The sequence below is a fragment of the Chaetura pelagica genome, unplaced genomic scaffold (genome assembly GCF_000747805.2).
Source record: "Chaetura pelagica isolate M959 unplaced genomic scaffold, ChaPel_1.0 scaffold90, whole genome shotgun sequence".
In the NCBI taxonomy this organism is placed as follows: Eukaryota; Metazoa; Chordata; class Aves; order Apodiformes; family Apodidae; genus Chaetura; species Chaetura pelagica.
In genome coordinates this window covers 16,818,948-16,836,804 of record NW_009953496.1, presented here as the reverse complement: position 1 = coordinate 16,836,804, position 17,857 = coordinate 16,818,948, and the positions used below count along the sequence as shown (strand labels likewise).

General features: G+C 37.6%; 1 protein-coding gene across 1 annotated transcript in view; it reads right to left on the bottom strand.

Moving 5' to 3' along the window:
* Positions 1–9,393: 9,393 nt before the first annotated feature.
* MCPH1 (microcephalin 1) overlaps positions 9,394–17,857 on the bottom strand; it is a 254,382-nt gene continuing 245,918 nt past the window's right edge. The window contains exons 14-15 of the mRNA XM_009999262.1: positions 11,386–11,623; positions 9,394–9,449 (exon numbers count right to left, since the gene is read on the bottom strand). Coding sequence (XP_009997564.1) covers positions 9,394–9,449; positions 11,386–11,623 — 294 coding nt within the window. The remainder of the gene's footprint in view (positions 9,450–11,385; positions 11,624–17,857) is intronic.

Genomic DNA, 17,857 nt, shown 5'->3' with positions numbered 1-17,857 from the left:
GAGTAGTATTATTCAGTAGCTCCCAGTAGCGGCTAAGTAAATGGCTGTGGGGAAAAAGAGAAAAAAAAAAAAAAAAAGAAAGAAGAAGAAAAAGGTGTCATTACTTTAAGTACTGACTGATTCCTAGCCATTACTAGGAATGTGTAAATAACTCAGAAGCAATGTAGACAAGACAAGAATTCTTTCCAAAGCTGATTCATTAGGGGTGTGATATCATGACCTGTAGCACTGAATCTGAGCACTTGGCAGTAGGGGCTCAGCTATAAGGAATATGCTGCCAGTGAACAGCAACACATTAAAAAAACACCTGCCAGTGATTTCTCAGCCAGATGTTCTTGGTTGTGCTGCAGGACTGCACAGTGCCCAGCCCAGCCCCTGTGCTGTGAAATGGTTTACACTATGGGTAAGTTGGGCAGCTCCTGTGGAAAGATGTTTCTCAAACCAGCCAGCACAAGGAGCAGCACTGCAGCAGGTGCTATGGCACGTCACTGCTGGGCCAGGCTGTGGTTTGCAGCTGGGCGTGGTGACAGCAAGATGCCATTTTCAGCTTTTGCTGGGACAGCTGTAGTTGCAGCAGCAGCACAGAACTCTTCTCTGACTATGGCCACAGAGACGGTTGGTCACTGTCTTGAGAGTCCTTGTAAGTGAGCAAGCTTCCCTACTCAGTGCACACCACAAGGAACAGCTCATGGCATGTGTGTCAGAACACAGACAGGGCAGAGCTGACTACTTCACCAGGCATTTCCCATGGTTGCATACCCACTGCATAGTCTCTTGTCCATGCAGGTTTGAAGAAGCACAGGTTTGTGCTGCTGGTGGTGTGGGAAGGCCTGGGCTTTCAGCAGTGTAGGAAAAACTTAAAATAAGGGGAGGTACCTCTGATTTGGTGCAGTAATGATGGGACCACAAATACGGATTGTACAGATTATTTGGATGCTGCCTTCCACCTCCAGGGTTGGAAAGATGATGGTTACGTAGTATGGTATTAATAAGATTCAGCCCATGCTATTTCAGGGTGACAGTCACAAATGAAGCCATAGCAGAATTAGCTGTCATTAGCTTCCTTGAATTATGTTGTAGCCACTGATGCATCACACATCTTATCTGCTGCCCTGACCAGATGTAATGGCTCATCATCAGGAAGGATGTTGTTGCAAACAAATTGTAGTTCATCATACTCATTACTTGCAACTACTTTTGTCATAATAGCTGGTCTAACTGCTGTCTAGCAGCAAAAGAGCCAGAAAATCATGTGGAATTAGTCCCATCAAGATCAAGGGAGCCACCATGCTGTTCATCAGAGTTATCCAGCCCCCAACAATTTCTAGCTCAGGAGTTTCCTGAGCCAGATTATTTTGATTTGAATGTGACCAGTTTTTTTTAAATCTATATAAACTTTTAACATCCACTAAGTTCCATAGCTTGATTATATTTTGTGTGAAGAGCAACATTGGCCTCTCAGCCATCTCTCTTCCAGATAGGAGAATCCCAGTCAATGCAATCACTTCTCATACGGAGACCACTTTGTACGTTTGACGTTGCAGCCCCTCTCTAAGCCTTTTAAACATGTATTTGTGTAGATGCAGGGAGATCAGAACTGCATACCTGCATGTTTGGAAATGCAAAGGGAGATGCTGCTAGTCTGGCAGGAAGTAAAGAACCTTGCATTCAGTGGGCAGACACCTTTTGGGTTACTTGTACCTTCTGACTTAGGTATGAAATGAAGCTTTCAGAGATACACAGCTCTCTTTATTAATGATGTAATCTCCTGGAAAACTTCAGTTGAATATTCAGTCGACCTTTATTAGGATTCTTCCTGTTTCTGCTGTCTTCATGCTCATCTAGGCTTCTAACTTACATGCTCTAAACTGCAGATGAGAGAGCAAAGCAGGTGATAGGAGTAACTCTCATGAAGGCATCCAGAGAACTGAAGACTTTGGTACAAATCCCTTGTTATCCCGGGCAGATTCAAGCTCCTGTCTGCCATGAGATTTCTATAGCTTCATAGTTACTGTGTGGCTCACCACTGCTGTTCTGGGCATACAAAAGATTTCAAATGGGAAAGCAGAAAAGGAGATTTGATTCTATAGCTGAGGGGCTATGATACTGTTCAGAGAATACTGTTTAGAGACTATAAGTCTCTCATACAACTCTTTTTTTATAATAGACATGAAATACCACTACTAATAACAGATGGGGGAAAAAACCAACAAAAACAAAACAAAAACTAACAAAAGAGAGCAAACAAGGAAGCACAGAAGGAGAAAAGGCTGGATAAAGTAAGGGAAAAATTCACTTTCAGGTTGGATCATTCTATACCTCCAGATTCTTTTATTTTCATCTTCGTGCCCTCTAGTAGCCTTTATATGGGTAATCAAAATATGTTCAACATCCCTGCACTTACGAAGGACATTCTTCTCTTCGTCAAGTAGGATATTGAATGTAGCTGGGAATAAAATAACAGCGTTGATTCCCAGACTAGAGAACTCTGCTTTTAGCGTCATTTTTTTATTCAAGCCTGTGTTGCCTGGGTAATGTCAGGGAAAATATAAATTCTCTTCTGTAGGAGGAAATGCTCTGCCTCCAAACTTCTAAAATGCTTATCTTTGTGTACAGCTGAAATATGATGAAGCATGTGTCCAAAAAAGTGTATTCCCAAGTCAGCATTTCAAGTGGGTGTGAATTTAAACTTATTCAGAAATATTCAGTTGTCAGCAGGGAGAAGGAGGAGCACCAGATTTCTTTAAGTGCACGTTAAAAGTGGCAGAGGGACCAGTCAGGCTCTTCACAGAGGTCAAGCATCTGCAAGCTTGTAGTACTGTTTCCAAGTATCTTGATTTTCATATGAATTGACACATCAGGCTATAATCAGAACAGGTCCATATTTGTTCATTTTTTGAACTCAAACCTTTACCCTGTTCACAGCTGTTAAAATAAAAAACCCTGGGCTTGCTGAACTTAACATTTAAAGACTATAATGCAAATTGTGGTTGTTGGCTTATTTTTACCCACATGTGCTGCACAAAACATTTATAGTCATGCCACCTTCCTACTGCATAGATAGAGTTCATCTTGGCTTTAGGCTTATCTCGAGATATCTCAGGGAATAGTTACTTGGCTAAACTTCCCCTGACTGTACTTCTGGTTTGTGACTGAATGAGCTGAAACGCTTCACTCTAGAGCGAAAAATCTGGAAAGTGCTTCTACTTTACCCCTGCCCATACTTGTAGTTAAGTCAACAACTATGATGGGAATCTCTTCTGTTAGGACTCTTCTTCCATTTTTATGGCAAGGTAAAGTCTCATGATCCTAGGCACTTGTCCACTCACAAACACATCCATGTGCTGGAGAGATCCCTCTGGGAACACATGAAGGAGGCAGATGAACCAGAGGGCTGGAATAGGCAGAACAGAGTAACATTGTCTAAATACAACTACAAATATACAGTTGTTGGCTCATCAGAAGCTCAGAGTATAACCTTCTACCTGCCTAGCTGAAGAAGGTAGTTACAGTCTATTACAAGTGGTAAAGAAGTGAAGAGCTTTGAAGTGGAACATGGAGAGGATGAAAGACTGCACAATGGATTTCTACAGTAACTTGTAAAAGGGAAGGCAGAAAAGAGAAGCATGAAAATGGTTGTTAACCATCCCATCCTGTTCTCTCCTCCCAAGGTTTAATGCTTAGCACTGGTATTCATTTTATGAAACAAAAGTGAGAATAAAAAAGTAGGTACATATCAGATCTGATAGGGAATGTGGGACTGCAGTGATGAGAACTCAGAAGAGAAAGGAGGGTTTTGTTTGATTAACTTAAAGAATGAAACAAGTAGTGACTAAAAGAGAGAAGATGGAAAAGAACTGCACAAATAATCTTAGGAACAGGAGTTTGGTGGACAAGAGGAACTGATATTGCAAGTGTTGACAGAGAGAAAGTTAGCAGTCCAGAGGGAAACTGATTCTGGGCTTGGACAGTAGTTGTGGCAGAGAGGAATACACCTTGAAGTTCTGTTAAAACAGACAGACAGTGTTTTATGAACTTGATTGACACAAGTCTAAGGAATCTGTCAGCACTATACAAGAAATAGTTATTTTTGAAGAATATGAAGGAGGAAAAGATGATGCCCAGTCATTGTATAATACAAAAGTTTTCCTTCTTGATTGGAGTGAAAGGATTTGCTCATTTCTATTGCTTTGCAGACAATATGTCCCTGCCTAATGGTAAGGTCTGTGATATCCTTATCAAGGAAGCGTTTCCATCTTTTACAAGGCTATTTCATCTTTACACCATACTCCATGCTGCATTCCTTTGATTTTTGTGTGTAAATATCCTGCATTTTAATTTAGACATTAGAACATCTCTGTAACAGTTCTCATTTGTAAAGCTATTCCCTCCTGTGAATTTTAAAGTATATTTCCTTAATTATCCAAAGGTTTGAAAAACAGAATCTTAAGAGAGACCTATGTGCTGCAGAAAGTAATCACGTAGATAAGAATTTCCAAGTTTCAGCTTCAGCTGCTTTACCTGTTATTAAAAGATCACATCACAGCAATAATATTGTGAAACCACATCCCTCTGCACACTCCTTCCTAAAGACCTCTTTTTCTCTCTCTTAAAAGCCCTAACTTTATAGTTCTATAATGTCATGAAGGTGGAAAAAACAAACCCCAAACCCACCTGGACTGGCAGTACCAATCCTTTCACAACTTCACATGCAATTTTTTAATTATTTTTTTTTAAGCTGGCTAAGAACAACATGAAGGACAATCTAGGCATTGATAAACCTACTGGGAAAATAAACACCTCAGTGCAGTTCTGTCTCTAGTGATAGTTCAGTTGTTTTCCAGGTAACAGAAGCTACCAGGCAAACGACACAAGCTGGCATGGAAGAAGTTGTAGGAAGGCTCAGCTAGCACAACCTCAGGATTCCCAGAGGGAGGGAGGTATGGGCATGCTGGCAGGCTGGGAGGGCTGTGGCTCCAGCACTGCACCACAAATTACCTTCTGAAGGATGCTGACTCCAACAGTTCCAAGGAACTTGCAGTCCTACATTACATCTAGCTGTTACTTATCAACACCTCAGCCCGGCACAGGAATTTGGGCAGCTCCCAAGTGCTTAGAGGGTTGTTTCACATTTTTATCAACAGAAAGAAAACTCTGCTTTGCCAGCTCCCAGCAAAAGCCCTCAGCAGACACCTGTGCTGCTAACCTCAATACCAGCTGTTAGTTGTTTTCTATTGGCAGCTTTAAACCACCGTATTGTCAACTGCTGCATGATGCTGTAGTAAAGGTGATGCTCTTTCAGGACCCACTGTTTGGTCATACCATGCAAAGAGCTCATTCTGAAATACAGCAATAAAAGGAGATCAGAAATACAATTCTGCTTAATGCAACAGGAGTACAGCCATTTGCCTTTTTGTTATGAGATCTATCATTAAAGAAGCCAGATTGCTGGCACAGACACAGACTTTTTCATGCTTTCCAGTTTTCAGTCTGAGCAAATATTCTTTTTTCCAGGCTTTTGTGTTGCTTTGGAGGAGCACCTTTGCTTTATAGTCCCTGAGGTGGTGATAGGTTTCACCAAAACATGCATGTCTGTGCTACCAGCTTCCTAGAGCTGAATGTGCTGATAACACTCCATGACATAATGCAGTTGTGCCTAAATTACATTCTATACAGATTAATTAAGATAACAAAAGTTTATTGCACTGATGCGGTAGTTTTTACTAGTTATTTTTATTTAAAAAATAACAATCTCCAAAAAGTTGGCAATACTTGAGTCAGGAAAATAACCAGAAACATAAAAACATCTCAACAAATCTGTAGATCAGTAAGTCAATACCAGGTGGCTCATACTGTAGGATCACTGAATATTTTTTACTTACTAGATACACACAGCCCTAATGCAGTTGCAATCTAAAACTGATTACAAAGAAGAGAAAGTGGAAAAAAGAGATGTATACTCCACCCACTTTACGAATTTCTGGCAATCTTGCTTTCAAGCACTTTCTTAGCCAACTTCACATTTAGTCACTAACTATGAATAAATTGGTTTAGATCCTGATTTCTTTTTAAGGATATGCTGTTTGAAGAGGATACTAATTTTGCTGCCATTCTGACGCATTTTAAGCAATACATTCTTCAAGGTCATGCCTGTGTTTGTCCTCAGTATTTCTGGATTTGCCTATGCAAGTCCCCAGTAAATTATGCAAAGTGTGGTAAAAGCTCTTCTCTCTGGAGGATGAAGGAGGGGATGGATATCTTAGGTCTGTGCATCCAAGTGATATCAACTATACGACCAATGCAAGTAAAATAAGTTAAAACAGGACATGTGCTGTAACTGGTTTTAAAAATTAGATCAACTAATGAGAATCTCAGGAAGAAATAATATCTATTTTAGCTTTTCAATTTATTTTGGTTTAATCAGATTCCTAGTCAAATTAAGCTAACTTAGTAAGATCTTTAATCATGCTAATGTGGTTTTGTTAGACAGTCTTTAGCAGGAGTGCAGGAGCACTCTGAGAAGGTGGGACATCAGCTAAGCTACATCATTTTCACAAATGAATGACAAAAATATTCATGCAGGAGATAACGGGTAAGGGTAAAACAACCTCTCCTCCACGAAAAAATGATACAGAGAAAGAAAGGGAAAATAATAAAAAAGTGTGTTCCTGGTGAGTTGAGCATAGTACCATTTTGTAGAGAAGAAAGCATGTGACTGTGCTGTACTATGGTGGTGTCCATTAAGCACTGCAGGTTACAAAGATCTTAGCATTGATCAACTTGGAACTACCCATGAATCACTGATACTTCATGTTGTTGGGTGTTCTGCCTTTTCTTCTGTGTGCTACTGTCCTTAGGGCCTTGGTATCAAGTAAAATTTTTTTTGGTTGGTGGATTTCTCCCAACAAATGACTAATTTGACAAGTTTTCAGCATTCTTTCTCCCATGTTGGTTTACTGAGAAGAAGACCGGACTTGGTACTTTTCCCTGTTGAGGCCTTGGCTAGAAACTCACCTTCCTTTCCATGCTGAAGTGGTTGGGAACGCACACTAAGGTATGTCAGTCAGAAACTGTTTGTGCAAAAGACTCCAGACTCTGAACATGAAGCAGTATCTAATTGTTACTGCCTGTACAACATGCTGGTCTTTGGATTTAATTCTAACGTCTCCTGTGTTTGCTACATCAAAAAAACCTAGTCTTTCAATTTCCTGCTGGCTATATTTACCTGTGTGCTACGAAGTTTGCAAAACCAGCCAGGAGACAGGGATTTCTATCAAACCGTATAATTTAAGATGGCATCATCTAAATTGGCAGATTGACTAAAACATTTTTAATTTAGAACAAAGCGTATTAGACTTTTCATTGTCAAGTCCATTACACGTGTGACTGATAAAGACCAACAAGTTGATCCAAGAATTTACAATTTAAATAGCTGAGATTAATCTTAAGAAGATTTATGAGAAAGCTGATTTGGAATGTTCTATTATATAAATTAATAGTGACAGATTTTTATGGGTAGTAGACTTAGGAAATGCCTACAAAATAAACTAGGAGGTTGTAATATTCAAAGTTAAGCAATATAATTCAAACAAATTATTCTGTTATTTACTGGGAACCATATGTTCACATGTCACAACCTATTGAAGTATTTATATTTTAGTCTATAGTACTTGGCATCTAGTTTCTTAAAGGAGCTCATAAGGTCAAGGGTGAAGAGTGATACCATTTTACCAGTGCTCTGCAGTACGTAAGTAAATAGTTTTGATTATAAACAATACAATTTCTAGAGAGACTTGATTACCAATTTTTGTATCAAACTTGTTTTTCCTAGCTAAATGCTGTTAAAAATGGGCATGCCAGACAACTAAGCAAGGAAAAGACCTCAGTAGATTATGTTTTGTAGTTTATATTCTAAAACCAGCTATCTAGCACTTAGATACTTGAAAACAAGATCTTAAACTTTTGAGTTACAGGTGCTCAGTATTTCTGAAAATAAAGTCAGTTTAATTTGCCACAAAATCATCATAACTTGTAATTAAGAAATATAACCTTTTAGAGAGCACCATGTAAAAATGCCATTTGTGCCTGAAAATGCCTGCCACGCAGATACTGCTGAACTTGTTTTGAAGAAAAAATTTGTGTAATCCTCAAGTTTACAGATATTGTCCCTTAAAAAGCCCAAGAAGCTAAAACAATGCAATAGAATGGCAACATTTATAAACCATGGTACCTTGATTGTTCCACAGTAATAAACTGAAATAATTATTTTTAGTACAGGGCTTCTGTTGTCTCACACTGACAGTACTTTGAGGGGAGCACTGAGTTTGGAAGGTATGAGTTACATGCTGCCATTAAGTTACTTGATAATACATCACTCTCTATGATTATGATATATCATGTAGATGGACCTTGCAAATATTTGAAGGAGGTTGTACATGGCTAGATAAACAAGTGTTACACTTACACTTACTTTGTAGCTGCCAAGAGCAAAACCACAGATTGGAGAGAAGTTTAACATTTAAAACATTTGCATACATTTTTCAAGCCTACCTAAAGGATTTAACGATATGTCTCATTTTCAACAGATTTTAGCACTTGAATGATGTGTTGTCTTAATTCATTTGGCTCAGGCTCAAGAACTGTGTATGGTTTCAGCCTAGATATAAGGTAGACACAGTTTGACATTCAGTTAAAGGCATTGAAATAAAGTAATACCTTAATGATGCATCTCAACATAATTACTGAGTTTCAATTACTGTTGAAAAACTCAATGTAGAAGTGCAAGTTTACATGAGAAGGTGTGAGCTGAGCATGATGGGCAACCTTATCTTTATCCAAAGACACAATGGATATGGTCATGAAGCAATGTGTCAGTATGGTCATGAAGCAATGTGGCAATGGTCATGAAGATGTGGCAATATGGGGCCTCAGCTGTCTGCAGAGGCACCTGGACTGGAGGAGCCTGCAGGATCCATGCATCTGCATTGGTAGCACAGCCTCTGCTGAACACAGCTGATCTAGCTCAGGCAGGCTCACCCACACAGAATGCACATCTTTTAATTGTATTGTAACATGATCAGCTTCGCTCAGAGATTAGAAAGTGTCTTTCCACTTCCTCCCGGTGAGTAATGATTCATACAACTTTTAGGTCCAAAGGTCTTCAACAAATAAATAAAAGCAAGATGATTTTTATTAGGGAAGTACTTTATTAAAAAAACCTAATGGTTTCAAGAGATGAACACTTACACAAATAATAAAAAATGTGCAAAACGTTCCCCTGTATTTATAAATATGTTACTGTGCTTTCTTAGAAATTTTTTTCACAGCTTAGGGTTTTGTTGAATCCAAACTACGCTTGCTTCCTTACAACCATATGGAAGCTCTTGAGTTAGCTCACAGCTGAAAAATGTAGTCTTCCATGGGACATATTGTATGCTGACTGATTGAATCTAAAAGAAATAAAAACCAGGATTATTTTAGATAAGATGCACAAGAAACATACCATAAGGCAACAATGTACTTCAGTGCAGTTGCTGCTATGAAACAGTTTGGTGGAGCTGAGAACACAGAGAGAAAAGATAAACACAAACAGTCAAATGACAATACCACAAGCACTTACTATTTACTTCAGTTTAAAAAAGGTGCTGCATTATCTACCCATGTGCTTTTTATTGTGGTCAACCTTGAATGAATTCATTGGCAGCTGGCAGTAACAGCAGAAAGCAGACAGCCACAAACCAGCTGGGTTGAAACAGTAAAATGTCAAAGATTAGACAAAGCCTCAGATCTGATTTGATTTATTTGATTAAGATGGCAATTTATAAGTGACACTGTTCATACTACTACATACACAGTTAATTAAATTGTAATATAGAAATACTTATTTTATCTGAGTTTTGATGATTCATAATTTAAAATCCATTTTGCCTTATGAGTGGGACATAATAATTAGGAAAGACATCATCAGACTGCAAAAGAGAACTAAGACATTTGTAAAGGGCACAGAGAATTCAGAATACTCTTTCTTATTGCCAGATACACAATTCCTTCAGCTGAGTGTGGCCTGTCCAGCTGCAAGTAGCTTGTGAGGTGCTGGACCTGGGGTGAGGCAGAACTCCATGAGACCAGTAAAATAGTGAGCCATGCAAAATGAGTTTCAGGCCTTTTTTGATCATTACCTTTTTTTCATCTAGAATTCATGAGTGCAGTACAGCTATGTGAAGCTTTTGTGTTTATATTTTTAGACTTGCACAAATGTCTGGTTTCCTCATCTGGTCACTTTTTTTGCCACACTTGCTCTTTTAAGTCTTCACTGAAGCCAGGGAAAGGCACAATAAACAATTATTTCTTCTTGTGTCTCTCTCTTAAATCTTCACAATTTTATCTTATACTTTAAGAAAATGGCAAATAACATTTGCATTTCGAGTTGTATTTTTCCCTTATGCCTCACTTCTCCTTTCTTCTTTAGTGGCATTTTCTTTCAGCTTTTACATCATTATGATCTGATAGCATTAACTAACAGTCAAGAGATTAAAATTTGCTTGTCTGGTCTCAGATAACATGAATTCATGTAGTACATTTATTGCTAGAGTCTGAGTGAGGCACTTATCTAGAGGAGTTTGACATTGTGTATGATGAAAATTTAATCTTATTTTTTCTAGTATGCAAAAAGTCCCTTTTTGAAAAATACTCTTGTCTGAAAAAGAGCGAGTGTCAGACTGAAAGCTGTGAATCCTACAAAGGGTTATCCAAAAGCTTTTCTTTGAGGTGAGGATGTTTCAATTTTACAGCTGATTCCCTGCAAACAGATAGCCATCAGAACTGTGGTGTCCATAATAGCAAAACAATGACTAATAACACTTAGAAACTTAACAGCAGATTTAAAAAATATTTTTTTTGCAAGTGAAATAGAGATTGAAGAAAATAGTTTTTCAGATGCACTACATATAACTCAGGACAGCTTATCAGGGGGTGCCAGTTACTGTATTTCAGTAGTGCTGTGGCAGTTTATACTAGTTAAAAATATTTCTTACTACACCTAGAATTAAAATTCATGCCACTTTAGAAAGCAGTTATTCTATCAGAGTTCCCCCATTATTTAGTTTGTTCTAAATAAAACAATCATACAAAAGATAAATTAAAAAACCTTTGGATAAAATTTGTTCTTGGTAAAATTACAATGTTGAGTACCAGGATAATCATAAAACAGTCTTAGTAGTTAGAGAAAGTCCTCACCATGGAGATAATCTTCCTGAAAGCCTAACTGTAGCAGTCTGTTCTATTATCTTCCTTCCATAACCTCAGATTAATGAACAATTTCCAGTCAGTTTTGGAATACATAATCCACAATATTTTATATGCGTTGAAATTTAGTTTCTTTCTTACCTAATATCCATTTTTCTGATAAACATTTTATTTCCTGGTACTTCTTTCCTGGTTGTTTTCCTATACAGATTTTTGCCTGACGTAAGGTTTTACATATTTTCCCTCCTGACAGTTGGATAAGTTCAGTTAGCTTCTTGCAGGGTGGCTGACTGGTTGGGGATACAAACATCACAGGCTGGTTTGAAAAAAGATTCTGCTGGTATTTTCCTGTTGATAGGTGACGCTGAAGTCTGCAGATCTGTATTTGAGGAGACAAGGAAATTAATAACCAACTTGTTGCATTTTCACTCAAAGTAAAACTTATCTTCCATATTTCAGGAAAAAAAAAAGAATTATAGCATATAAATATGACCTTTACTTTTTCAGACATCAAAAACTTCTGAGTATACTATACAAAGAATTTGCCGTATTTTACTCTTTTAGTTGTTGCCATGATCAGGGTCTTAAAATGGGACTAACTCAAGAGCATAAAGCACTTTGCAATCTCTCATGTACAGAGCAGTGTCATGATTTTGATATTACTCGTTTTGCAAATATTTGTTTTAATGAATTAAAAAACTGTGCAGTTGTGAAACCACACAACTGCTTGTAATAAGATCAACAAATTAAAGAATGCACTACAGTGAAACATCAATCTCTTCACATCAACCTCAGAACAGCCTCATGACAGAAGCAATACACCTTAGTTGATCTGACAGAGCTCTCTGAAATTGTTTATTGGCACAAATCAGATGCAGCTAATAGAAGAAAGACAATTGTCGAGAGACTTTAGTCCTGGTTTATCTAAAATAAATCAGATTCAACTAAAAAAGACAGAAGCTACACTGTTTTTGTCAAGCTAGAATCTAAGATTTTAAAGATTACAATCATTAGGATTGAGAAGTTTTTATCTTAAAAATGCAATAGGGGGTGTGTTAGATAGAAGACACAAAATTTAAATAGTTGCAATCAGCTATTTCACATATTTTAGGTAATATGATTTAACAGGCTACTTTCATTCTCAATTCCTCAAACATTTCCCCTGAAAGGGCTTATTTGCTGCCATTCTAATGAAAACTCATTTGTATGATACATCTTCCTATAGAAAGAACTGATGCATTAAATTAATATTTGAAGCAAATCTGCACATGCCTAACCATCAAATCAGGAAATTCAAATTCTGAGCACCCTCCTTGCCTGATGTCCAATAGCAGCATGTTTTATTCTCTGTGTTGAGTGCATATTAAAGGAACCCAGGAAAATGAAAAGCTGACATGCTATAGAGATTTTCTTAAACTGCTTTTAAGATTCCAGCTGCATGTATTATCACCAGTGCATTTGAGAGCAGGACAGGGTAAGAGCACAGTACATCTCAGCGGTATCATCAAAGGAAAGCTTCAGCATGGAACGTCATCTTTACGTTTTCCTTTGTCCAGATCACCACCACTGCCATGGCCTTCCCGACAGGCTGTGCTTGGATTTGCTCAAGCACACTGGATGCACGCACAGGTCTCAGAGACAGGGAAAAATCACAGCATTAACATTCAGAGCTCAGAGAGCAGTCTGAAAGTTTAACTTTTCTTTCTGGACCCCTATTCTGAAAGAAAATCCACTAGCCAGTAGCTACAAAGGAGGCTGGCTGGCCACACAGGGTCTGGCGGTGGGATGAGGGGGCACAATCCAGCTCTGAATTGACTCAGCTGCCTTTGCAACATCAAAGCCTGTGCAGCACTCCAGGGGTGCTCCCAGCCCTTTGAAACCATACACATTTCGTGTAAGCTTCTACAATAAATAAATAATTCCTCAACAAGGACTAAGCCTGGGAAAACATCAGACCCCAAAAGTGAGTATTTCCACAAATTGTGTATGTATCAGTTGGTAGTTACGGTTACAATTGTCTCAGTCCCCACTATAACAGCCAGCACCAATTTTCCTCTCTAATTGTATCCATTAGCAGATGGATAGAAAAATGAAATGTTTTAAAATCATCTATTTACTCTTTTTGGTAATATCCTAAGTGTTAAGTTCATTCTTTCACTAGCTAGATGAACGGCAGAAAGATGCCTCTTATATGCACTCATTTCTCATAAATGTACCATTAATTTACATGTTTGTTTGAAACTCAATTTGCAAAAGAAAAAAAAAATCACTCTTGACAGAAGTAAAACTTAGGGGGATTGTACGACAAAGAAATAGAGCCTTTCTTCATTGTAAAAAAACCCTACCAAACGTTTCACCCACTATTATCTCTCCCCACAAGCCAAAAGAACATGTACTATGAAAACCCCAAAACTCTGTAGCTTTGTTGAGAACTTTATGAAAATAGCTCCTGCTGGGTGGGGTGCGGGAACAAACACAAAACCCACTAACAGTCTAAGGTTGTAATCCTTTAATAAGGCTCAGGGGATAATCATCAAGTCCCACAGAAGTATTATCTTCTGAATGGATTCCTGAATTCATACAATATAAAATGCAAGAAAATAATTCTTCTGGATGTATTTGGAAATTTTTCAGCATTGAAACTATATAAAGCACACAATTTTCAGTGTACGTCCAGAAAATAGCACAGTAACAAACTTACAATCTAAAATGCTATAAGAATAATAATATTTAACAAAGACTAAATGTGGTTATGATTTATTGCAATCAATACAATTTGTATTTGCAGGCTAGAACTGAAAATGTGAGGTACTAGGTCCAGCAATATGTACAATGCAGCCGTCTTTAATAATTCCATGTCTGAAAATCTGAGCATGCATTACAAGATCAATCTGTACATTATGGTAAATCCTTTTTCTGAATTTGAATTACTCACCAGAGGTAAATAAATCTAAAAAAATGAAGTTCTTATTTATTTTATAATTAGTATTTCAGCCTTTAATACAGGATTTGAAACCTTACCAACACCTATTGGAAAAGCCTATTTTTAATTAAGTATTTACTGAACTTACGGAAAGCTGTAATTATATTGGTTACTGTTACTTGCAAAAGTAATAAATATATTTCATTAATTGCAAACTGCAGAAGATAAAATTGAAGACATAAGTTTGAAGAGACAAATTTGTCTATTTTTATGGTTTATAGCTGTCCAAAGACCAAGTATTATTTAATTTGAAGTTGATGAGAAATTTCTCATTATTTTCACTAAAAGGAAAATGATTAGACTCTTGAAGTCTTATGGACTAGTCCACCACTCTACAACTATGAAATGAGGGAGAACCATAACATTTATAAAACCAAAATACACAGACTTCATGGTTCGATTATGTAAAAATTTAACAAAAAGAGACACAGAAAATAGCATATTAATCGAATACAGTTGGGCAATGTTGCTGGGGAAATAATAATCTCTAAGATTTTAATATTCATATTAAATGAATATTACGGATGGATAAATATACTGGCTAAGTAATGTTCACATTTTCATTTCCTGTAATTCTGTACAAAGACCTTGTGAAGAATGCACTCAAAACTACAACACTCTTAGGAACCATTACACTTGCACGGCTATATGTGTTTTCAGACAGTCCGTCATTTAGTAAAAATGTAAAAGCAAAACACATATGTGGAACCCCATGTACATGTAAAGATCAAGAGCTCACACACATCCACACAAGTGGAGCATCAGTCTGCTTCTGATAAAGAGGAACGTATTGCAGCATACAGGCTTCTGGAAGAACAGTTATCCTGCAGTGAGGAATTTGCAGAATTTGCAGGACCCTACAGGGATCAAGGAAGTTTGTGGTAACAATGCAGTACTTCTGCAGCACAAAGAAGAAATGCTCTCTTTTTTCCTCTGGTTTAGTAGTAGAACAGAAGCAACTAACCAAGCAGTAACTCCCTTTTTGTAGGAACAATATATGACATATATTTTATACTTAAATTAAAAGCTCATAATTTTAGTTCAATTTCTTAAAATGTATTTTAGCAGTTTGTTGTTCTTTTTTTTTAACACAATGAGACTACTAAAATTGAAATAGTATTCACAAAAAGCTTTAAAAATTACACTGAAATGTTGTACTAGCTAAATCAGTTGGTGCTCTCCGGTAAAAAAACTGTATTAAGAGCTGGAAACAACTTCACTCAACAAGCTGTTTCACAAAGAAATAAACCCCCAGCTTTGCAGAATCTAATCTAAGTTAATGGAACATCACACGGATGCACGAATCATAGAATTATCATAGAATCATTAAATGCTTTAGGTTGGAAGGGACCTAGTTCCAACCCCCCTGAATAGGCAGGGATACATCCCACTAGACCAGGCTGCTCAGAGCCCCATCCAACCTGGCCATGAACACTTCCAGTGATGGGGCTTCCACAGCTTCTATGGGCAGCCTGTGCCAGTGTCTCACCACCCCAATAGTGAAGAATTTCCTCCTAACGTCTAACCTAAATCTCTCCTCTTCCAGTTTTGAGCTATTAACTCTTGTCCTCTTCTTACATGCCCTCTAAAAATACCCTCCTTTGCTTTCTTGTAGTCCCCAACTGGTTCATCCTATTATCTCAATGGCACCCAGAACCTTATTCCACTCTTTGGCATGAAATATGTTTGTTACTGGTAGCAATGTTTTTAATTCTCAGTGCAAAACTCAACTCGCAACATTAATGTAAATTATTTACAAATATTGCATCCTTATTTCTGAGTATTTATTGAAACATCACCTTCTCACTGGTTATCAATATCATTTGGCTAAAATAGAAGCTCCCTTTCTGTCAGATTAGAGAAGCATAAGCCTTCAGACAGACAGAAGAGGGAAGGTACTTTCTGAACACTTGATAAGAATCCCTCAGCACCCCAGCTCACGCACACAGAGATCATGTCCAGGCAAACCCAGTGTATGTTTGTGTCGTAGAAATTGAATGGGGCACTAAGCTGGAAGCCAGAAGCAGAGGGAGGGTGGAAAATTTGGTCCAGAAAAAAGAAACCTTCAGTGTTTGGCCTTGAAAATAAAAAGGAAAGTAAAAGAAGGAGAAATGGCATGCAGTCAAGACTGTATTATCTGGAAAATTCTTCAAAATACAGTTTCTTCCCCTCCTCTGTGTAGTCCTTCATGTAAGTGTTTCCTGGCTAAGATGAGGGCGAAGGGAAGAACACAATAATCCAGACAATTTAGCTGATATTGTTTCTTTCCACTGTGTGTTGGCAGAAAACCTTGCTTCTTTCAAATCCCATAGACTGATAAGAAAAGTTAATTTCACCAATTTATTCTCTGAAAGACTGAGTCCCAGTGGGAATACTCTACGAAATTGTTTGGCAAATAAATCTACTGTTTGGCAGATATTCAAAATTATACTGGAAGATGTTTGAACCATTTTTTCCGGCATAGCAGATTTTTGCAGGAAAAAGATAACAAATTCACTTATTTTTAGTTTAATTTCCTTGTTTTCCAGAGGTAGAATTATTTTTAAACACTATGTAATATCAACACTATCAACTATAAATTAATAAAAAACAAATGAGTGTAAAACAATAAGCTTTTTCCCTTTTGAGGGTGAGTATGACTTCTAAATCACGGAGCTGTGTTTCCAATACACATCACTTAAAAATACTCTGCTAAGATTGTAAGATGTGGTCACTTTATTGTAGCTATTTGTTTATGACTTCAAAAAGATTCTGAATTAAATATATTTGCATTTGGTTTTGAAACCAACAAATACTTTTCGAAATTTCAAAAAGCTCTTTACATTGCAGTTTAGCAAACAAAGGACTTTTCAGGTTTAAAAATTTAAACCTTGCTTCAGAAATACCTCAAGAACTTGTCCATGCTTATTTTTGTCTCATTTCAGGAGAATTAAACTCAAGTGACTACCAGGCAGTGGTAAGATTGCAAACTGCAATTGCAAATTTATGTCAAAATTCTGCAAATAATTACCAATTATAATTGGGAGGTATTTCCCTCGCCCAGACACCAGTAAAGCAGCACTGTGCCATGCATCACTCCAAAGCAGTATATGAATGTGGCATATATGACTCTGAGCCTTGTGTCCTTGGGACACCATGGGAATTACATATACTACATGTGACATGCGCCCGAGAATCCCAGTAAAATTCAGAAATGGAAATTCTCCACCTCCACACACAATCTGGTTCAATGCTTACCTTCTCTTGCAGTTAGAAAGCTTTTCTTAACAATATAACCTAAATTGCCTCTGCTGCATTATGAGCCCGATATTTCTTGTCCTAGTGCCAAGGGATGTGGAGAACAATTTATTCTCTTCCTATTTGCAACAATCTTTTAAATATTTGAAGACTGTTATCATGTCTCCCCTCAGTCTTCTCTTCTCTAGACTAAACAAACACAGTTTTTCCAGTCTTCGCTCACAGGTCATATTTTGTAGACCTTTGATTTTGTTATTCTCCCCTGGATTCTCTCCAATGGATCCACATCTTTCCTGAGGTGCAGTGCCCAAAGCCAGACACGGAGCTTCAGCTCAGGCACCACCACACTCTGCACACTCCAAACAATTCATGTCTCTTATGTGTGGCATTCCT